The following is a 23,700-nucleotide window of genomic DNA, read 5'->3' as shown; positions in this document are numbered from 1 at the left end:
AATTTACTTTTTTCTTGAGGTATAATTGGCATGGAACATTGTATTAGTTTCAGGGGTATAGCATAACTATTCAATATGTGCATGCACAGCTGACCCTTGAACAATGCAGGGGTTTGAGCTGTTGATCCACCAGGCAGCCGAAAGTCCATGTGTAACTTCCCTAAAGGGAAGTGAAAGCAAGACTTGCGAAGATCCTCCTAAGACAGGTTTAACTTTGGAACCACATAAACAACTTACATATGCGTTAAAATTAAAGAAAAAAAAATCATCCGAAAGCAAACCCTAAAACTGAGAAGAAAGGGAAACAGACCAGTCTGAAGAATTGGTCACCACAATGCTGCAGTGACGGAGCCCGTACCAGTCCCCTACTCTTGGCCTCTCATGATCCCCAACATTTTCATAACAAGCGTTGCAAATACCTATTACCCTGACAGCCTTGCAACAGCTGGTAAGACAGAGGAAGGGGCACTGGTTCCGAAGGTGGAATCACCATCAGGCAAAAAAGGATGCCAGGACTGATTAGAATGTCTGCTGTGGGTATGGATACACACAGGTGTAACGTATGTCATAGACTGCCATCCACGTGGGTGGGGCCACTTCTGGCTCAGAATGGCCAGCATGCTGGCAGCTGGGAGGCCACTGTTAACACACCTCGAGTGTGTCTTCGGTTTACTGCCTAGAGCATCCAGAGTTACATCTGGGTCTTGCTTCCCCAAGCTCTACTCTCCCGGAATCTATAAAGCCCTGAGGGTTTGTGCCACTCTGGGCAGAACATCCAATCTCAGACACTTTGCAGGTAGAGGCCAGAATGTATAGCTGAGTTGTCATGAAGACTGGACGGTCAGTGCAGACTCCAGTCCAGTCTACACTGACCCACTCACCAGGGCACCTAATCCTCCACCCAGGTCCTTCCATGCCCACATGGTGGCTAGATTCTCATCCCACAACTGCTGAGAGCTTCAAATCCTCACAGGCACAGACTGATGGCTGCTCGGCTGTCACCTGGAGCCGTGTCCTGGCAAGCGGCCATCTTCCTCCATATGGAGGGGGAGTCTGACCTGAGTGACAGGCTTTAAGACCCACACCCTCCAGAATGGAGGCAGGAGGGCAAGGTGACATGACCTGCTGAGGCCTCTTGGGCACAGGTTCTCTGGGTTGGGTACTTACATGAAACCCTTAGCAAAGAAAGCATATCACTTGTCAATGAGAATTCTGTCCTTTGAACTTCTTTGTTTTTTTGCAATATGGACACTTTCCTGAATTTGTTATTGGGTATCACTTCTCCAGGTCTCCCTCCATGCACATGTACACACACACGTGCAATTTCAAAAAACCTGGGGCGCCCGCAGCCACAGACTCTACCTTGCTTGTGAGCCCAGGTCTCAAAACCATCAAAAGAGTCCTTTTCCTGCACATGAATGGCCAGAGCAACATCAGGGCCTTCATTTTTCTTCCTCAAGACAGCCTCATGGCCTGCACCACTCAGGCCTCTGCTCAGACTTCACCTCCTCGGAGACACCTTCTCTGACCCCTTCAGACAGAACCTCCTGTCCCTGGCTACCTCTTTTCCCAGCTCAATCACCCTTGTCACTCCCTGCCACCATTTTCCGTATGATGATGTTTCTCGGTCACCACAACTAGAATGAAGTTGGTACTGGCCAGCTGTGCAACCTTAAGCAGGTTAACCTCTATAAGGCTCAGTCTCCCCATCCAGTAAAATGGTACAAGAACGCAAGCCTCATGAGTTTGCTATAGAGATTCAAGGGCATGTGAACGAAAGCCCTAAGTACATGTCCCATGCGTGCTCAATAAATGGCCCCTGCTGTTATCAACCATCATTATTATTAACTGACATCCCCATTTTACAGATGGAAAGCATGAATCCCAGCAAAGTGAAACCATGTGTCCAGGTTCACCCAGTCTGTTCCAAGTCCAGTGCTCCGTTCTTCCCCAAGTCTCAATGCTACAACCAGCAAAACTTCACTGTGGCAAAGCAGGTCACTATAAATGTGGCCAAAGGACTTTTTCTTTCCATGGCCAGCCCAAAGGGAAAGATGGTGTAAAGGCACCACGTGGCCTGTAATTAACAACTGGAGAACAATGAATTATCACCTTCATGTGTAATGCTCTTCCCACTCAGGCATAAAAGTGTCACAGCATCCTGTGCCAAGAAGAAAGGTTAATAATCAGCCCAGCTAATGAAGGACACCCATAAATCGTATAGGTTCCTTGGCGGCTATGAAGGCATAGGTATTTGAACTGGCCAGGCCAGAGAGGAGAGAGCCCCTGCACCTCGGACGAGACCACGACTCTGGGGCCTTGGGAACCTGGTTTGCAGAACAAGAGGGTGAGTCTAGACATCAGGAGGCCCTTAGCGCAGACAGCCTACACTTCCAGCAGCCAGCACCACGCGCCCCCTCACAGGGATGCTCACACTGGGTCCAGAATCAAGAAACAGAAGGAGAGAGGTGGGGTGGGCAGAAGTCAGGGCTGCACCGCACCTGGCTGTCCCAGGGGCTGAGGTTGTCGAGTTCAGTCATGCTGACACTGTGGGAATGGAGAGCCAAGTGGGGTCCCCAGACCCACGCAGTAGGGACTCCCGGGGGTAACCTGCTGGTAGGTTAAGGGATGCCAATCCCTGTAGCAGACAGAAGCCGAATTGTAACTGGGGTGCTGACTGTGGAAGGGATGAGGTAGCCAGCAAACATAAGCCCCTCCAAGGTCCAAATAGAGGGGGTTACCATGTATGTCAGGGGGCAGGGCCGAGCGGTGCCCATCTTAAATGTGGACCTGACTTTGTCCTTCCCTGACCTTCACCAGCTGTCCACTGCTAGGTAAGAAGAGAGTAAATAGCCACCCCTAACTCGGCATTCAAACACCTCCTTGATCTGACTGACCCAGGGAGACTTCACAGCCTCCTATGTCACCTGACACACACAATTTCGAGTGCTCTCATCAGCCAGGCTCCCTGCAAAGCAGGCCCTCCTTCCACTTCTGTGTTCATCGATGACCTGCCCCCTTGGGGCTCTTCATTCCCTTTACTATGTTCACTGCAGTTGTCTGACCACCTGCCTTCCCCACGGACTAGTGGCCAGCCAGGACACAGTGTGGGATTTCTCCCTGCATCTCTGTCTCTCCAGCCTGGGTCAGGTACCAACTGTGTATCTTACTCAGAGATGATTTGCAGAGTAAACTGGTGAATGGACAAGCAAATAGTCATTGAATGTTGCTTTCCCAGTTTCCACACTGCTCTCTTCCTTAGAGAAAGGACCCCATTTTGTTAGTGTAGGTAACTGTCCAGATAAAATAGTTCCCAGCCTCTGTTGAAGATAGATATGCCCAACGGATTAAGTTCTGGCCAATGAAGTAGAAACTGTTCCTTTAAACTTCTGACGAGGTTACTAGAAAAAACTACCTCAGCTGGGAGGAGAGCCCTTTCCCCTTCTAGCTACACGGAACGCAGATGTGATGGCTGGAGCTCCAGCAGCCATTTTAGACTATAAGGCAAATGTGAGGATGAAAGCAATGTACTAGAATGATGAAAAATAGAAACCTGGGGCCCTGGTGACTATGGAGTTGCCACACTAGCCCCATGTGAAGGCTCTCATGTGAAAGGGAAATAAACCCTCTACACTGGCTAAGCCACAGTTTTGGATTTTGTTATATGTAAATAAACTTGATCTTAATTATTATCAGAACAGAAGAAAGATTAAAAAAAAGAGAAGAAAAGACCTATATCCTTCTATAATTTGTCCAGTCAGGAAGCCTCGATTGGGAACCTGTCCATATTTTCTTCACACTTAATCCCACCTTGGGACAGTGAGCTCAGTCAGTTGCCTCTGATACTTCAGCCACACACCCCAGTTAAATAGGATGTCTGGTCCTTTAGAGCAAGCATGGAAGAGTCCTGTGGAACTTCCTTCCCAGGGTCTTAAAGAAACTCCACCTGAGGCTGTGGCAGGGGTTCCTCAAGAAGGCTGCCCATCTCTGGAACCATGTTTTCTGAGCCCTACCCCTGTTTCCTGATCAGGAAGGGGATCCTGACTTCCTATTTTTAAACTGCCACCCTCCCCCTTCCTTTTACCCTCCCTATCGCCCTCTCCTACTTTACTTTTTGCATGGGAAGCACTGGTTTATTACTGTCTCTGCCAGCATGTACGTTCATGAGGACAAGGATTTCTGTATGTTTTATTTTTTTTTTAAGATTTGATTTATTCATTTGATAGAGAGAGAGAGAGCATGAGAGGGGAAAGGGGCAGAGGGAGAAGCAGGCTCCCCATGGAACTGGGAGCCCGATGCAGGACTCGCTCCCAGGACTCTGGGATCATGGACTGAGCTGAAGGCAGTCGCTTAACCAACTGAGCCACCCAGATGCCCCTTCTGTGTGTTCTCTGTACTGTGCATTCCTAAGTTTCAGAGCAAGGACTGGTGCAGAAAAGGTGTTCATAGAGATTTTGGCAATGGAGGGGATTAGAGGGGAGGGCTAAGGAGATGTTGGTTTCTGTCCTGGCTAGTAAGTCTGAACACATGTGCACACTCATTGATTCTAAATAAAACAACCCTTCTCAAAAAATATCCATTTCCAGGTATTTAACCAAAGGAAATGAAAACGCTAACTCAAAAAGATATTTGCACTCCCCTGTTTCTTTCAGCATTATTTACAACAGCCAAGGTATGGAAATAACTTAAGTGTTCAGCAACAGATGAATGGATGAAGATGTGATACACACACACACACAGGAATATTTTTCAACCATAAAAAAGAAGGATACCCTACCATGGGCAACACTATGGATGGACTTTGAGGGCAGTGTGCTAAGTGAGATAAGTCAGAAAGAAAACACTGTATGATCTCACTGTAATCTAAAAGAGAAAAAGAGCTCACAGACAGAGAACAGATTGGTGGTGGCAGGGCTGCTGGGGAGGGCCGTGGGGCAGCAAATGGGTAAAGGGAATCAGGGGGTACAAACTTCCAGTTATAAAATTCATAACTCCTGGCAATGTCCTGTACAGCACGGTGACTAGAGTTAATAACACCATGTCGCATACTTGAAAGTCGCTAGGAGAGTAGATTATGACTAAGAAAGTTGGTAAGACAGAGTAAGACTAGACTTACTGGGGTGACAATTTCACAATGTATACAAATACGAATCATTACCTTGTACAGATGAACTAGTATGTCACATGTCAATTACCCAAAAGAAAAACAAAACCAACCCTTGGTGGTTATCTGTTCTGTATCAGGCGCTATGCTCAAGGCCAGAGATTCAGAGGTAAAAGGCTCTAACTTCACTGACTCCACTTCTAATGTCTGAGAGGGGGAAGAAAACCTGTTCCCACAAACCACAGGGACCAGAGCTGTTCTAGAGGCTGATGCTGGATGTCAGGGAAATGTGGCCCTAACTGGCCCAGTCTGGGAGGCTGGCGGAGGAGGGGGCCTCCAGGAGGATGACCCTTTCCCCCTCCCCTGCAGGGGGAGCCAACTCACCGACTCAGGGCCTCCTGTGTGAGAGGCAAAGTTCTCAGTAGGTCTGCCATCCCCCTACCGCAAGCTGCTGTGTAAACCCTTCCAAACCCCCCTTGGAAGAAGGTCTGGTTCCCTTTCATTAACATTTTAATAACTAACCCTGCTGCACTCACTCCCTTCCAGGCACTGTTCTAAGTCTGTTTCATTCATTAGCTCAGCTACTCCCCACCACAACCCTACGGTTTAGGTGTTATCTTAGCCTCATTCTACAGACAGGGAAAGGGGAGGTCTGGAAAATGAAATGAGCCAATGCCACAGAGATGGTGTCAGAGCTGGTGACTGGGAGTTGGTGTCAAAGCCGAGGCAGTGGGCTCTGAGCTGCAAAGGCTTTAGCTGCCTCTGGCTACAGATGGACGAAGGGGGACTCCTACTCCAGCTGGTTGCCTGACAGAGGGCAAACAGCACAATTCAGACCTGAGCTGCATCTCCCAGACCCCAGAGTCAGCAACGTGTGCCATCCTAGGGTTCCATGAAGACCTGGATAGCTCTGGAGTGGACCAGAAGCCTTCCTGTCCAGACCCCTTCAGGGAACATATCATCCACACGCGTGTTAACAATCACTGTCTCCAATTGGGGAGGCTCTGCTCCTTCAACATTTCAGACAAGAGGGAGCGGTCGCTCTTCCAAAAGCTATTCTCACCAATCAGGGTTTTAATACAAATTTGCCAGAGCCAATGAATTACTCGCATCGGGGGAGGAGGTAGAGGGCAGGGACCCCAGGCTCACCTTGAGGGGCAGGTAGGCGGCAATGGTGATCCGCGCACTCAGGTGGACGTGGCCATGTCTGTAGCTCACAAGGAGTGTGGTGTAGCCCTGGACCTCTGCTCTCACCTTGACCCCACTGCAGTGCTCAGACCCCGGCTGCAGCCTCCCTGTAAGAAGAGAGTCAAATGGTCACTGTGAACTTGCCTTTGCCTAGAAAAGCATGACAGGCTGACAGCCCTTCCTTCATCCTGGGCTTCATATGCAATCTAATTTTTTCAACTTAAAAATATCAAGTCTAATTCCCATACCAAAAATATACGTAGCATAAGCATACAATTCACAGTGATTCCCCATCCCTCCCCACAAACTGAACACACCCTGTATTGAGGATCAAGAAACAGGATGACCAAAAAATAAATAAATAAATAATAAATAATAAATAAATAAATAAGAAACAGGATGACCTATAACCCTGCATCTCCCATAGATCTTTCTGGTCACTAGCCCTCCCCAAAGGAAAACCGCTGTTACCTGACTTTTTACCACCAGCTTAATTTTGCTGGTTGCCCTATTTTAACCACAGTGAATCACTACACATAAACTCCTTTGTATTTGCCCTCTTGAGCTCAGTATTGGTGGTGAGAGCCCTCCTTCTATTTTGCATGAGGCAGACCTTTAATCCACATTTGTAGTATGATTGTGCTATGTGAATAGACAGCCACTGATGTCCCCATACTATTACAAACATCTGGGTTGTTTGCAGGGTGGGGCTCTGATGCAGGGTGCTGCTATGAACGGGCATGTGTACGTCTTCTCCTGGCTGGATATATTCTAGCATTTCTATTATGTGTACCCCTAAGAGTACGGTATGTCCACCCCCCGTCCTTACTGCTAGGACCACACGTATGTTCACTCTTCATCTTTATTGCCAAATATCTTCCCCAAAATGGATGCATCAAGGCATATTGCCACTAGAAGCTACACAGCATTCCCACCAATACTCGGTATTTCCCATGATTAAAAAAAAAAAAAAAAAAAAGCCAATCTGGTGGGAGGGTAGCAGCATCTTACTGTTTTCTTTCTAAACATGAGAAAAAATTTCCGTGACACCCCACATACTCATCCCCTAGATTCTACGAAGAATATTTCGCTGTATTTCTCTTACTGCATAGCAATCCATCCCCCTACTCATCCAACAACTGATCTTACTTTTCAGTGCATTTAAAAGTAAGTTGCAGGCATCAGCACACTTCATTTGAAATGTTTTAGATACGCATAATTATCTCCAGTTCAGTATTTCTTCCTGGTTCTTTTTTCTTAAGGTCAAATTTACACAAAGTGAGATACACAGATCTTAAGTGGGCCGCACTATGAGTTCAGACAAACACATCCTCCTGTGAAACCCGAACCTCTACCAAGATGTGGGAAGTGACCTGCCTCTGTGGTTCCCTCCTACTCCTTCTCGGGTGATTCCTCCCACCACCACCCCCACCCCACCCCACCCCCGGTCCCAGAAGCAATCACTATGACATTCTGATTTTTTTTCCACCATAGTTTTTCTTTTTCTTTAAGGGTTTTATTTATTTATTCGACAGAGAGAGACACAGCGAGAGAGGGAACACAAGCAGGGAGAGTGGGAGGGGGAGAAGCAGGCTTCCTGCTGAGCAAGAAGCCGGATGCAGGACTTGATCCCAGGACCCTGGGATCATACCTGAGCTGAAGGCAGACGCTTAACGGCTGAACCACCCAAGTGTCCCAGTTTAGTTTTTTCTTTTTAAATAACAGTTTCATTGAGCTATAACTCACTTACCACAGAATCACCCATTTAGAGGGTACTCACAATTCAGTGGTTTTTAACATGTTCATAGAGTCCCATAGCTATCACTGCTTATTTTAGAACATCTCCTCTCTGGTAAAAGAAACCCTGCCTCCACGACCAGTCTCTCTCTGTGTAGATCAGTCTGCCTCACACTGCACATCAATAAAGTGGGCTCTTTGAGTAGGGCTGGTTTCATGCAGCATGCGTTTGAAATTCATCTAGGCTGTGGCATGACCGATAGTTGGCTCCCCTTTATTGCTGAGTCTTCCATTGCAAGGGTTCCAGTTTGCTCATCCATTTGCCAGCTGATAAGCACTGGGGTTGTTTCCTGGCTGGGGTGATCAAGGAGTTAAGTCGGCTGTGCCCTTGGCAGAAGTCAAGGGTGAGCTAGGGAGTCCACGCGCAGAGCCCACGAGTTCCGGAAAACTGCAAGTCTGCCAAATAGACCGATTTGTGTTCATAGCTACATACAGTGGACAGGGAAATGCTAGGTCTGAGCGTGGACTCTGCTGGCGGGGAGTCTGGACAAGCTCTTTTCTGGACACGGCCCTAAATTATGAGCCAGGAAACCAAGTCCTCTGCATAGCTGGGAAGAGAGTGCTGGAGAACCGGGGGTCCTGACACATGGCAGAAGAGCCCCCTGAGCTTCCTCCCACCCAGCCTGCCGTGGGAAGACTCAGGGCTCTCCCAGTATCCAGGCTCTCCCCATCCTGTGGCCTCCACGGTAGCAATGAGAGATCCACCTGCACGAACCTGGGGCCCAACTTGGAACATGCCACCGCCTCTGTGGTCTCTGGCCTCTGACATACTCTTCCTGCTCCTCGGTACACTCCCCAATTTGTCCCCTCTCATCCTTAGGGTTCTGCTATCATTTCCTCTAAGCAGCCTTCCCAGACACCCCCAAACTGGCTTGGGCACCCATCTTGGGCACATTTCTGCTCAGGAATTCGTTCGGGCATTTCTGCCGAGGACCCGCCCAACAGTGGGAGGGACTTCTGGGACCTGGCCTTATGCGCAGGCACACTCCCTTCCAGGTACATAACTGCCTGCGGAAGGGTGGGTCTTGCTAGGCTGTGTGGGCCATGAAGGCAACACCACGCCCTGGTGTTTACCAGGAACCCTCAGACCACGGCACTTACTAGGTGCCCCATGAACAGGCTGCTGAAAACGAGCTGAGGCTGAGAGCAGAGAAGGGGCCAGGGCAGAGCAAGAGCTGAGATGTGGCCACCCTGGGCACTGAGCCTAGCCAAGTCCAAAGCCCTGGGGTTCCACCGGAAGCTCCCTGGTGCCTACAGCCCCAGGACTTTCAGGGGGACTTCAGTGTTGAGGACGAGGAGCAAATGGGATCCCAGTGGCCAACTCCAATAGGAAGAGAGTGGAACCTCAAACTGACCCAGAGGGTGCTGGGAGCCTGGGGCCGTCCCTTCCTGAGAACCAGGACCTAAGTCCCATCGCTTGTCCTCTCAACCTGGGCAATCTTGCCTGGGAAAGAGGCTGAGACAGAGAAGAAAACCTAACAGGGGGATCTGCTGGCCCCACCTGGTCTCTAGTCCCACAGATTTCCACAATGCCAACATCCCTCTGCCCTGATGAGGCTTAGGTGATAATATACATAGTTCTCATAAAACCTGGATCCTACACACAGGCTTTCCAAAGCCAAATCAGCTCTACACTGAGACATTTCAGGGGCTTCGTAAGGGAAATTTTGATGCCACAGGATTTTGGTCTTGGCTGTGGTATTTAGAACCAAACTCCTTGAAAAATCCTTCTGCACTGGGCTGAGAGATGTTCATTTGTAACCCTCACAGCAAGTGAGAAGATAGTACCCCTGTTTTATACATGGAAAAGTCAAGGCTCAGAGAAGCTGGGCAACTTGTCTACCACCATGCAGCCAATTTATGGAAGAAGGATGCATAGTTGTAGAGCTCCCAACCCTATCTTCATTCCCAGGACCTCCTGGGCACTGACCTAGTGCCTGGGGCCACAGCCTGAAGACTCTCCTCCCAGACACATATCAGGGGTGCTACAGAGGGAGCCATCAGCCAGCCTCTCTCTCCCTCATGCTGAGATCTTCCTCCATTCTAAATGGTTGCCTCACTAAGGACACTTAAATTTTCAAAAAGCTGTTCCTCCATGGATGGTCAGAGAGGGCACAGCAGCAGCATCCAAGGAAGGACGTGAACGTGGTTTGCTTAGTGGCCTTTCAGAGACACCGCCCCCTTCCTTGGCATAGCTTCAGGTTCACAGGTCTCCATGAGTAACCACAAATACAGCAGGGACATGTGAAGCCGCCCAGGCACTGCAGGCAATCCTACAAATACCTCTGCCAACTGAGCTTCTTAAACCTGTTGGGATTGAGTGGTCACTCCTGTGCTCAACCACCAACAGTGGCTCCCCACTGGCTAGACCCTGAAGTCCAAGCCCTTCGTGATTCATGATTCCACAGGTCCCCATCCCAGGGCCACGGTATGCGCCTGTGCCCCACAGACGTGTCCACCTCTGGGACCACAAAGACCCTGCCCACCTGTGACTTCTAACCCTGCCCAAACCTTCCTCTTCCCTCAGTGAATTATCAGTCCTTGGTTTTCTCTGTCCACAGAACCTCCCCCCACCGCCCCGACCCGCTGCCCCTGGCCGGCTCCCCTGCGAGGCACCATTTCTCAGGGGACAAAAGGCTTCAGGATCAGTGTCAGACTCACATCACTCTCTATCCCATCCCACCTGTGCCCCTGTGTGATCTTGGGCAGCCAGGCAGCCCCAGTCTCTTCCCATGACACGTGGGCCAACCACAGTCCCCCTCCCACACTCCCAGGAAGTCTGATGTGTCACACACACTGAGTGCTCACTGCACCTGGTAGGGTTGACATCCCTTAAACTAACTTCTGTGGCCACCATCACCACTTATATCACCACTGAAACCCTGCCCAGCATGCCCAAGAGGAAAGAGCAATGTGCACAGCTTCGACTATTCAGGGGGTCGGACCCTGCATGCCACGAAGGTGTCAGGACTGTCACCAGCCAAAATCCCTACGGACCGTGTATTCTGAGCTCCTACTACCATCTAGACACTGTAACGGGCACGAGGACATGCAGTTCTACTTAGGATGACACCCATTTTAGAGATGTGGAACCTGAGGTTCTGAAAGCCCAGTGACAGAGCAGGTCACACGTGGGCAAGAGCTAGACCAGACCATTGCTGATGGTGGGACAAGGGGATGAATGCCATTCCTGATGCTGTAACCCTCAAGCCCTCCCTTTAGGAATCTGGGGCAGCCCATGTTGAGAACTTCGGCGGTCTGGCCTGATCCCCGTCTGGCGCCCACCCACTCACCAGTGCTGGTTTACCTGGAAGTGGCTGGAACACGCCCTGGTTCTCCACCTCAATCACCAAGTCAAAATGGGAGCAGTCACTCAGGGTGACCACCTCGTTGGCCCCGCCAGGAATAAGGCCATTGATCCTCAGGGGCAGCTCCAAGGTCTGGCCCACACGGGCCTCCACCTGGCACGGGGCGAACTCCATGCTGCTGGGCTCGATCACATAGACCTGGAGGGTAGGGGTGCAGACGGAGGTCAGCAGGCTCCATGCGAGAGGAAGGGCCCGCGCCAGTATTTACTAAGAGCTGCCATGCTCTGGGCACCAAGGACGCGTCAGTAAGAAGACTGAGCTTTGGAGGACATGGGTGCTGGGACTGGAGTGAGTTCAGGGACAGAGCTGTCCAGGAAAGCCCCTCTGAGATGGTGACACAGGAGCTCAGACCTTAGGGGCATGTCAGAGGTGGCCAGACAGAAGTGTGGGGGAAAGACATTGTAGGAAGAAGAGACAGTATGTGCAAATATCCTAAGCCAAGCAGCAGCTCGGCTTACTGGAGGAATATAAAGAAGGTCACAGGACAGGGCGAGAGGCGTCCTTGCCCACAGCTAACACTTCGATGAAACAAAACTTTCCATAGTCCAGGTTCTATTTTAAAAATGTTGCGAAGTTCAATCCCCTCAGCCTGTTTTTTAAGAAGATTCTATTAGCAATCTCTATTTGATGAAGACACTGGCACAGGAGGTTAAGGGACTTGCCCACCCCCCATGGAGTCTGGCCTGGGCAGCCTGGCCCCAGAACAGGCTCTAACCATGACACACACTGTCTCTCAAGGAACTCTCCTCAGATTTTTGGTTGGACAACTGGGTGAAAGGTGGCACCTGTGCTGACATAAGGAAGCTTGGGGCGGGGGAAGGGAGCAAGGTGGTCGAAGTTTATGTCATATTCCACAATTATGCTGTAGCTAAAGGGTCTCAGTTACAACACTTTGTATGCGAGAATGAGATCAATCTTTAGATGGGGGTGTGTGTGTGTGTGTGTCTGTCTGTCTACACGATCCAAATAAAAAGACTAGAATTATCTGTCCATCCATGTTCCAAATAATAAAAGGGAAGCCTGGGATTGGACACATAACATATGGAGCTTTGACTTTTGCTCTCAATGAAGTAACAATGACAGATTGAGGTCAGGGTCAAGAAGTCAGGAGGCCAAGGTGGGGCTGGCAGAGGTCAGTGGCCGGTGACCACTCCCACCCAAAGCCTTATGCTAAGTGAGTTGGTCCAACATCACTTGTGATGAAGAGCCAGGTGTAGGGCCCCAGTACACGGAGAGGAAAGGAGTCAGAGCCAGGTGTCCTGGAGTCTGGCACCTCCCTCTCATTGTGAATTTACCAACACTCAGTGGCCCTTCTGATTTGGAGATTCAGACCTCTCAGGTCTGAGGAGTTTTCTAGAATGACTCCTTTGAATATCTCATGTCTTCTGTGTTCTCTGATCTCCTTTCCAGAAATTCCACCTATGCTGACCCTGGCCCTTCTGTGTCCCATCCCCTGGCTGGTGGGGAATGTCACATCCATCCCCCTGCCCACCACCAACACCAAGTATAAGACTGAGGACTGGATGTGAGGAGGTAGCTAGAGACCGCCATCCTGAGCTCCGGGCCCCTGAGGTCTCACCTTCATCTCCCCGAAATGTAGCGGGTTTTGCACATCATGTGCCTGGATCACACTGAGTCCGGTGTCACTGCCTGTGGTCATCACACCCTTGACAGTGACAGTGGCAACCACATAGCTTGACGAAGACCAGCTGAAATTCCCACTCCCACCATGGGCCTGCAGAGAAGAACCATCAGATCAGTCCACCTGCTTGGTCTTTCTGTCTGTCCTTCTGTCTCACTCTCTGACTCGCATGGTCAGCAGCCTCCCACCCCATGGAAAACCAGGGCATCAGGGCTACCTGGCTGGAGGCCATCTCCCTACCTCACTCTCTCTGCCCTGCCTCGTTTCTCTTCCTCATAATCTGGGGGTCTTGTGGCTGACACCCACTGTCACCTGTGACAGTAGCCCCAGATCAGGGAGCACCTACAGACTGGAGTAGGAGAACCCTGGGCCACAGTCAGGTGCTAGAAGCTACTTCCCTGACCAGGCCCAACACTCCCTCCTGACACATACCCCTGCCACTCCTGGTCATCCACCATGGAGTAGAGACAGTCCAGTGGCTTCCCAGGTCAGGGGCCACCACCCCGGAGCCCAAGAGAGGCCAGGAAGGGGAGACACCTGTGTGAACAGGCAGCAGATCCCAGTGACAGTCCTCACTGCCAGGGAGACAGCGGGGACTGATGGGCACTCTACTGGCCACTGATGGGGACTCAAGCCCCCATGGGAGTCAGTCCCTGCCAGTGAAGGCCAGGAGGGCATATGAGCATCAGAAACTGAGAACACTTGACAGGTGACAGAGTTAGAGATGTTTTTCCCTGGAATTTCACATTTCACATTTTTCTCCAGGGATAGTTACACTATTTGTAGAAAATAATCTTTTTTTGTTGTTGTTTTTGTTTTTTAAACAACAACAACAAAAATGCAGGCGGAAGTTAAATCTGTATTCCAGGTTTTATTATGCTTTCTTTTCTGTTTTTCAGGGTTTTTTTTCTGATTACCAAAATACAATGCTGTGATAGAAACCCCAGAAAATACAAGAAGCATAATTCCCTGACTTTAAATTCTTTCCAACCACTAGAAGGTAATAGTAAAAGAAACAGGAGGGGTGAAAAGCCCCAATCCCAAGGAAACACCCAAAGGAATGCACCCAGATGTGGGGAATCACGGTTACCTTTATTGTGTACTGATAGGCGCCTGTCTTTGGTTGCCACGGAAACGTCAAGATGCTCGGATAGAGGGTGATGGGGACGTGAATTTCTACCTCCTGCTGGTTCCACACAGGCACCCGTAATGTGTGGACCCCTCCATCCTACGGAGAGGTGAAGGTGCCACACGTCACCATGACAACCAGGTCATTAGAGGTTTTCCCAGTCAAGCAGACCCCCACCATTCCCTGGAGATCAGGTCACAAAGAGATTCCTTGATGGTCTGGGAGCAGGAAGGAAGATGCTAGATACCCTGCAGCCTTCTCTGTCTCCATGGAGACAGCTTCCCAGGGCTCTGGAACAGCCACGCAAGTAAATGCTGCTTGACTTCACCCTCTCAGCACCCTACCTGGGATGCTGTGGTTACCCCCGCTTGACAGATGGGGAAACTGAGGCATGGGCCACTGCAGCAACTTTGCCCAAAGCCCCTGGAGCTGCAGTGACAGACTGGTAGGAATTGCAGTCTGGCCTGCAGGCCATTCTTTTCTGCTGCCTGTTAAGGGGCCAGGACAGGTTTTGTGCAGGGTAGGAAGATAAGAATACCTGTGCTAATGTTCCAATCAATAAAAAACTGCTCATGCCTAAAAGAGACTGGCATCTTAAATGAAGGGGGAAAATGAAGACTTTAAAGGATCCAAGAGCTAAAATAGCCAGAGGGTGCTCATGGCTCCTGGAAACGGCACAGCTAGGCACATGGGCCTAACTCCGTTTCCCTAACAGGGTTTCCACCCCAATCCTAGAAGGGCAGGCTTACCTTGACAGAGGCTGGCAAAGGGCAAAGGAGGAGGGGTACCTCGTGTGGACATGGGGGACAGGGAGGCAACCCCCACGGTACCCACAAGAGTGGCACACCAGGCTGAACTTTGGGCACCCTGCTCCCCTAGCGCATGTCCAGCCTGGGAGGGTGCAGGGGACAGAGGGAGGGAGGTGCCGACTTGCCTGGTCTACTACGGAGGTGAGGGCTGCCTCGATGGCCGTCTGGCCCCTCTTTGTTGCCCTGACGTGATGGTATGATCCATTCTGGGAAGAAGTGAGCACCTCAAAGAACTCGGGAGGCAGCACGGTTTCAATGCGAATATTCTGGAAGGGAGGCAGGATGAGTGAAAGAGGTGTTTCTGGGAGTGTGTCTAGAAGTCAGAACGCAGGAAAGGAGCAAAGTGACCCACAGAGAGTAGCCAGACCCGGCAACAGGGCCCCCTGAGGCCCAGAGGTTTCCAAAACCAGCAGAGCAGCTGGACTAGACGTAAAACTGGGCTCTGTCTCCTCTGGCCTTTGACCCCCTCCCAGGCCACTACCCTCTCCCCACATGGCCCTGCTGTGATTACCCATGTGGTGCTCAGGGGAGCCCAAAGCCTACTTTCGCCAGCTTTCTCAGACCCTGAGGTTCCAAAGAGGAAACCAGCAAACACCAAAAAGGTCACCAATATCCATTAGAGCTTTCTTCCCCCCAAAATGTTGATCGATAGTCTATGTAAAACAACACGAGGAAAGCAATGACCTGCAAAGCTGCCCAAGGGGGAACATTGCTTCCTTCTTCTAAAACCCCAGAGGTCCCTAGGAAGGTCGCAGATGTTCTAGCTGATGATACTGGGAACTTCTCACGAAGGACCAAAACCTGCCAAGACTCCTGTCGTCCCATGTCTGCCATTCCTTTCTAAAGCCAGAAAGCCAAGCTTGGCCTAGGTCACAGTTACGGGTATTAGACAGTTACAAGTATTCCTGGCCCCGCAGGGAAAGGTCAGAAACTGTTTCCTGCACTTCCATAAAGCAGGCAGAGACAGATTCTCAGCACCATGAAGTCTCAGGCCAACGACAAGGGAGCAGGAAGGCAGCTGGCAGATGTTATTTCCCATCCCTGCCTTCTTGAACCTTCTTGAGCCTGTGGCCTGCTCTCCCCACTTGGACCCTGCAGGGGTAAGGCTGGGGGGGCAGAGATTCGCAGGTTCACAAAGTCCAGAGAGGCACCAGGGATGTCACGGTGCTGTCCCCCATGAACCCAGCAGCACCATCAGCAATCACTGAACTCAGCTTGCCTATATGGGGGCCCTGCAGCTTTGGGGTGCCACTCCAGGAGACACATCATCCCTCACTGAAACCCCGCTGGGACCCAAGGCAGGCACTCACATCTGACAGGTAGACCTTGTTGCCGGACTTGTCAAGCACTTCGATGGTGACTTCATACAGGCGGCCGGTCTCCAGCACCCACCTGTCACCAGGATGGACTGTGAACCCTACAAAACAGGCAGGCAACAAAGCCTGACCACTTGGGCCACAGGGACATGCCCCTGAGGAAGAAGATGGTAGCAGACACACCTGTAGGACCCCACAAACTATTCACCTGCACTCCTCCAAGGAGAAAGAACAGCTGCTAATCACGGGGAGACCTAATGCCCACCAGCAGCCCTGGGGATGCAGATGCTGGGCTGAGCCCTCAGCTACCCCAGCACCACCTGGGCATATCCCACACCAACTGCTGTAGGGCTCATTCAGCCTGAGCCTGTCCACTGAAGGTTAGACTCTGAATCCATCGTAACTGTTATGAACCGAATCCACAGTAGGTCTGCACTCTGAATCCATAGTAGGTCTACTCTTTAAATCCACAGTGAGTCTACATCTGAATCCATAGTAGGTCTGCGCTCTGAATCCACGGGTCTACCTCTGTATCCACAGTGATTCTACATCTGAATACACAATAGGTCTACATCTGAATCCACAGTAGGTCTACCCTTTAAATCCACAGTGAGTCTACATCTGAATCTAGTAGGTCTACATCTGAATCCATAGGTCTACCCTCTGAATCCACAATGAGTCTACATCTGAATCCATAGTAAGTCTACATCTGAATCCACACAAGATCTGCACTCTGAATCCACAGTAGGTCTACCCTTTGAATCCTCAGTAGATCTACATCTGAATCCACAGTGAGTCTACATCTGAATGACGCCTTTCTGAATGAATGAAGCTCCTAGGACCCACAGGGCTACCCTGCCTGGTGTTTCAACATTGTCAGCTCAGGCCTGAATCAGTCAGCCAGCTTGTTTGGTGGCTAACAGGAGGACCCAGGGATTTGCTGCATATTCTCTTGCCTGAACCCATTCAGTACACCCAACAGGTACATCAACAGGGAGGAAACTCGAAGGGAGCATCATCTCTATGACCTGGGCTACACATATGTCCCAGACATCTCTCAAGCACTCAACAGTTACAGCAGCTCTGGGCCTGGGCTCTGCCCCCACAGGTCCTCCATGACCACAGACTCCTCCCTTCCTCTCTTGGTCAAATGCCTCCCCTTCTTCCCCACTGAGACTTTTACCAAGTGTCTCCTTGCTTGAGGGGCTCCTTTGTCACTGAGCTGATCACTGGGGCCCCTAACCTCTAGATGTCCACAGCCACGGTCAGGTCTGGACAGAGCCCTGGTATAGGAAGCAGGAGACAAAACCCTCTGGCTTCTACCCAAACACTTCTCTCCTTCTGGAGCTACCCATCTACCTTGACCTTGGCCTACCCTCTGCTTGTTTCTGTGCATCAATGCAAGAAGGACTGGGGAACAGCCCTGGCAAAAAAGCTGGCAGAGCTGGCCAGGGTGAAGCATTTTCTGGGCAACTGCTGTTGCCTTTATTTATTTTTTTTTTTTAACTCCTGTCAATAGCATCCATGAGGACCCATGATGACCAGACTCACCCAGGTATCCAGGTTCAACCACGTAGATGGTGCTGTTGGGTAACCTGGAAGCACCCTGCATGCGGATACCTGAATTCTTACTTAAGGAACAAAACACACAAAGGTAAACAGAGCAGGTGGCAGGATTCAGCAAGGCTAGGGCAGCCTGATTATCACCAAGACATCACGTGCATGGGAGAGAGGATGAAAACCCTCTTGCCTGAGGCCAAGTAGAACAAAGCATGTTCCAGAATCAGAGGCCCCGGCACATTTCCCACACCAGCAGGGGAGGATCTCTTGCAAGGGACACTGGAGACTACCCGCACAAGGCTAGGACAGGGACAACCTACACGCTGGTATGCAAACAGCCTTGGCCAGGCCCCTGGGATGGGGCTGTCCATGCCAGGGAAGGTTCCGGAGGCAAGGAGCGAGGCTCTGCTCCTACCACCACCTCCTGGCCTAGAGCCTCTCCAGTGAGTCACCCACGGAGGTGAGCGATGCCACACAGCCGCGTTGCTATTTCGGTTCTTTCTGATTTTTCAGACCTTGAGGGAAAACAGGGTTATTTTTAGCCGAGCCAAGCTTTCAGGGAGAAAAATGACTCCTAAACAGGCCAATCTCCTGTGCAGGACGCACATATGGACTTGCAGCCGGGCTAGAAAAAGGATATTCCTGTGGCTCAGGACCAGGCTGCTCTGTCCCAGTTGCACAGCGGTGACTGTCGACGTATCCTGGTCCAAGATGGTCACAGGCTGGCCTGTGGCTCCCTCGGGGCTCGCGATGCTGTTCTGAAGCTGGAGCTCATACTGCTCGGAAGGCATTGACAGCTCTGGCAGCCCAGAAGCAGAAAGAACCAAGTGGAAGAGACAAGAGCAAAGACAGGGAACGTTACAAACCAATACCCCCACCCCACCCCAAATCCCTGGACCCAACCATCCGTACGAATGCTTGATTTTTCTTTCTTTCTTTTTTTTTTTTGCTTAGTTTCTTCAACACTTTTTTTTTTTTACTCCAGTATAGTTAACACACAGTGTTATAATTTTCTCAACGCTTTAAAATTTAACAGTATTCTCCGTGCCCGTGGACAAAACTGACACTCTCCATGAATTTTCAAAAGCAATCAGTTTTTTAGTGACTGTCATAAACTGCTTTTTTTTTTTTTCCTAATTAAGCACAGCTTCTGACAGCAATTGTAGGCTCCCTGCAGAATCCATAAGTTAAGTGAATTCTGCTGCTGCACCGAGGGGCCTAGAGTGGGGCTCAGTGGAGCCATGTGGCCTCTGGGAGTGGGGGGTTTCCAAAAAGGCACCAGTCCATGGTTTCCCACAGGGTTTGGGGAGCTCAGTCTAGGATCTGCAAAGAATGTTCTCTGTCACCATCCTGACCATCCATCAAGGTTTCCCAGCTCAGTGTCACGTTGTAGAAGAGAACTCACTCAGTCTGGGCCGGAATGAAAAACGATTTCCCCAGGAAATGAGGGACCCTGCAAAACCCGCCACTTTGGTGTCAGTCTTCCACACCCTGTGGGTAGTGACCATGAACGCTCTTATAAATGGCTATTGCTGTCCACAAAAACAAGATGTGGCGGGACTGTGCCTGCTGCTTTAGGGGCCTATCACCACATTTTATCCCATAACAACCCCTGGCGCAGGTACTGCTGATGCCCACACCTTCAAGATGGTGGTGCTATGGAAATCGAGGCAAGAATCCCACAGGGTCCTCCAGTGGGGGAGTGGCGGAGCTGGGATTCAAACCAAAGACAGCAGGATGAATCACTGAACACTACAACAAAAAACTAATGACGTACTATACAGTGGCTAACTGAACATTAAAAAACAAAACAAAACAAAAAAGCCCAGAAAGACAAAAAAAAAAAAAAAAAAAAAAACAAAAACCAAAAAACTAAAAAACCAAAGAGCACAGGAACACTTTTACTTGACCCCTCCCAGTCCTGTTCCTCAACTTTCCTACCAAGCAACCTGCTCAGTACACTGTAGGCGTGGCCACATCCCGGCCCTCTAGCTAAGGGAGGCAACTGGTCCACCTCCTGTCTTAGGGTGTCTTCTGTGTTGTTCTGATAAATCCCCAAGAATTTGCCCTAGAGCAGAGGGTTCTCAAAGTATGGACCCTCAAAGTATGGACCATCAATGTCACCTACTAGCTGCCAATGACTGGCCTTACCCCAGAGCTGCTGAAACAAATTCTGGGGGGTGGGCCTGAAGCTCTGAGTTTGCACAGGCTGTCTGGGTGATTCCAGCACATGCTAGAATGGAGAATCCTCTAGCATATACACAGCCCGTCTCCTCATTCTCTACCCAGGGGAAGCCCAGCCAAACTAGGCTGAGATTCTTGAGGATTATATGTACAGAATATGGCAGCAGGGCATCAAGGATCCACACCGTAAGAAAATAATGCCATTGCTCAATCAAGCAGTATTACTTTATGCTGTTTTATGAAGTGCTAGCTTCCTCCCTTATTTAAACTTCTCCAGACAAAGAGGCCATTTTGAGAAATGAACATACTGATTCTCAAAAGATCTTGCATGACAACATAATTACAAAATCCTAAAACAAGGAAAATAAGGGGCTTGACTCCTGGAACACCTCTCAGAATGCAGAGCTCGCTACTATGAAAAGCACTGAATGCAGAAGGCTTTGCAGATGTTCAGGGTCACTGTCTATCTGTAAAAATAGGAAGGCTGCTCTTGGGGCACTGGACCAGCCCATCTATCATCTGCAGGGGGTAAAGGACCATCCCCAGGGCTGCCCTTCTGTAAACCAGGAGGCCCACATGCTTCTAGAAGACCAGGCTCTGTGACCCTCCTGATCATGGCCGACCCTCCAGACATGCTTTTCATCCCCTGCCACCACCACCCGGCCCAGGGTAGGCTCCAGGGATGACCATGGAGCTCCTGGAAAGGATCTCAGTCCAGGAGGATGGGAAGTTCACTCCCCTGTTTCTGGCTCCAGCCCCTGCTCACACAGCCCATGTGAGCTAGTTCTAGGTAGCCACAGCTCAAGGGGGTGCTAGACTCCAAGTCCCTTTGATACCTGGGTCACTGACACCAGCCTCAGCAGGTGACTCTCCCAGCCTCAGTGCATTTCTCTGTCCCTTCCACCGTTCCACCCAAGTTCTTTCAGACACCAATTCCCTTAGTCAGCATGGTCTTCCCACATTTTGTTCTGTCCGGTAATTTGGTTACTGTGCCAATCATGTCTTCAAGCAGCACAAACACCAACACCGTTAAGAACTGAGGGGAAGGACCAGCATCTCCCCCCGCCTACCCGCTGGAAACACTGCTCTGAAAGTAACACACATCCCCCTGGTTAGGAGCTCCAAGAGCCCCTCTCCTCCCTCCCCTGCCCCCACTTGTAAGATGTTTGCAGAATAACTGTCAGAGTGGCTGTTGGGCTGTGTGTTCCAGGAAGGCAGGAACCCAGGCGACATATGCAGCAGCCAGCAGACCATGGCACTGAGTAGGTGCTCAATAAACGGGCTTGCGGGTGCCTGGGTGGCTCAGTGGATTAAGCCGCTGCCTTCGGCTCAGGTCATAATCTCAGGGTCCTGGGATTGAGTCCCACATCGGGCTCTCTGCTCGCTAGGGAGCCTGCTTCCCTCTCTCTCTGCCTGCCTCTCTGCCTACTTGTGATCTCTGTCAAATAAATAAATAAAATCTTTAAAAAAAAAAAAAACGGGCTTGCAAGAAAGCAAGCCACCCAACAAAGGGAGGCAGACAGAAGGGAAATAAAGACATGGAAGAAAAGAGGAAAAAAGAAATTTTTAAGGAAGGAAAACTAAAAACAAAAAGAAAAAAAATTAATTGGGGTTGTAAGGATCTGCATGTTCATAAGTCCAGGTAACTGGCCTCTAACTTAGGATTCTCTAAGCCAATGCAGGGTGCTGTGCGAGACAGGCAACAGCAGAAATTCACACTCCTGTCCTGTCATCAGTCCTCACTTCCCTGTCCAGTCAACTCACTCAAAATGACAGTGATGTGACTTGTACTTCAATTAAAAAACAAAACAAAACACCCAAGCCCAATCCATCTAAAACAAATGAGCAGAATCTCCATTTGTATGACTAGGTCACTGTGGACCTTGGTGGTTCAGGTCTCGAGGCTTCCTTGTGGAAGCCACTCTAGACCTGAGTCAACCAGAACCATCAGTCACACAGGTGTGTTCATTTTTGGAGGAAGTTTCTATCCCATTTCTCCATCGATGAAAGGGAGGCAACAACATTCCTAATTCCTGCCCTGGGCTATCTTTTGTGTGTTCTGGCCCTTTGAGATCTATGGTAGATCAGTGACCCAGCCCACAAATTCTCTGGGTCCCCTGAGATGTGCTGTTCCTCTGGACTGTGACACCTGAGCTAATTCAGGGTGGGCTCTTAAGACTTCTTTATTAAATCACCCCCCCTTAACCATGCTGACTACCCTCCCCGGTTGGGGCCCAGCTCTCAGATCTCTGGCTACGAGCCCCTGCCTTGCTTCTTACCCAGAAGGAGCCTAGTCCCAGCTTCCACAGTCTGAGGGGAACAGTGCTCTCTCACAATATAACTGCTCCCCAGATCCACTGCTCCCAGGTGAGGCAGGGTCTTTCAGGACCTCCTCTATGGAACAAAACCCAAGTTCCTTGGATATGGAAGCATCTATGTGCTTCTTACACAATACCTTGCATCACAGACAGAGTGACCCTCCAACCTGGGGGAGACATCTGCCTCAACACATGTCAAAGCCCTCAGGACAGGTGAGTGACACTCTTGACCTCCTGGGCTCTGGCCATGAGACATGGATAAACTTTTTTTAAAACGATAATAATAATAATAATTCTTAGGAGGATGGGTGCTGCATTAAGAACTCTCACCATATAAAATGCATCCTAGGTCCGCAGCATTCTAGAATTACCAGAACAAATCCATATCCACTAATTAACTTTGCCCTCAAAGCATAAGCAGAAAGGCCTCAAGGTATCTGAAGGAGAAACTGAGCCCCAGAGGGTGGGCAGTAGCTGGCCAAGATTGGCCGGCAGTTAGCAGCAGACCAAAGGCAAACCCATTCCCATGAGACGCTCACAGCTTCTGACACTCTCCAAACAAAGGGATGGATATACACCCAAAAGGACCGAAAACAGTGTCCTGAAAAGAGTATTTGCACACCCATGCTCCTAGTAAAACTATTCACAATAGCCGAGACTTAGAAACAACCCCAAGCGCCCATTGACAGATGAATAGGTAAGCATTCAACAAGTATCAATACACATATGCTAGAGTGTTATTAAGCCTTAAAAAAAAAATTCTAGTACACGCTACAATGTGGATGAGCCCTGAGGGCATTATGGCTATATGAGATAAAGCCAGTGACAAAAAGACGAATACAGTAGGATTCATCTTATTTGCGGTCCCCAGAGAAGTCAAAGTCACAGAGACAGCAAGAAAGATGGCCACTGCCAAGGGCTGGGGAGGACGAATGCGGAGCTAGTGTTTAATGGAAACGGGAGTCTCAATTTTGGGAAGATGAGAAAGTTCCAAAGAGGGCTGGAGGAGATGTGACATGATAATGTGAGTTATCTTAGTGCCACCAAACCGCACCCTTAAAAATGGTGAAAATGGTAATTCTGTTATGGGCGTTTTACCACAATGATAGAAAGGGTAGCCTCTGCCATGTTGAGTCAGTGACCCACCTGTGATCTTTCCTTGCCTGATCTTCTGCACCTTGTAGCGAATGGAGGTCCCCACCATCAAGTAGACGTCGTAAGCCGGATTCAGAAGGATGTTCTCCAGAATGAGCAGCCTGACCTCCGCAGGGCGCACGTGCTTGGA

General features: G+C 50.0%; 1 protein-coding gene across 5 annotated transcripts in view; it reads right to left on the bottom strand.

Annotated features, from left to right (window-relative positions):
- Positions 1 to 23,700, bottom strand: part of NUP210 (nucleoporin 210) — a 102,559-nt gene that overhangs the window by 49,658 nt on the left and 29,201 nt on the right. For all 5 annotated transcript variants that reach the window (XR_004283146.1, XR_004283167.1, XM_032332312.1 and 2 more), the window contains exons 6-14: positions 23,562 to 23,694; positions 18,554 to 18,712; positions 17,905 to 17,973; positions 16,348 to 16,454; positions 15,163 to 15,303; positions 14,190 to 14,327; positions 13,037 to 13,192; positions 11,397 to 11,595; positions 6,254 to 6,399 (exon numbers count right to left, since the gene is read on the bottom strand). Coding sequence is in view for 3 of the 5 variants with exons in the window: in XM_032332312.1 (XP_032188203.1) it covers positions 6,254 to 6,399; positions 11,397 to 11,595; positions 13,037 to 13,192; positions 14,190 to 14,327; positions 15,163 to 15,303; positions 16,348 to 16,454; positions 17,905 to 17,973; positions 18,554 to 18,712; positions 23,562 to 23,694 (1,248 nt within the window). In the remaining 2 variants the exon portion in view is untranslated. The remainder of the gene's footprint in view (positions 1 to 6,253; positions 6,400 to 11,396; positions 11,596 to 13,036; positions 13,193 to 14,189; positions 14,328 to 15,162; positions 15,304 to 16,347; positions 16,455 to 17,904; positions 17,974 to 18,553; positions 18,713 to 23,561; positions 23,695 to 23,700) is intronic.

The sequence above is a fragment of the Mustela erminea genome, chromosome 1 (genome assembly GCF_009829155.1).
Source record: "Mustela erminea isolate mMusErm1 chromosome 1, mMusErm1.Pri, whole genome shotgun sequence".
Taxonomy (NCBI): domain Eukaryota; kingdom Metazoa; phylum Chordata; class Mammalia; order Carnivora; family Mustelidae; genus Mustela; species Mustela erminea.
The sequence above is the reverse complement of the archived record's forward strand: the minus strand, read 5'-3'. Positions and strand labels throughout refer to the sequence as shown.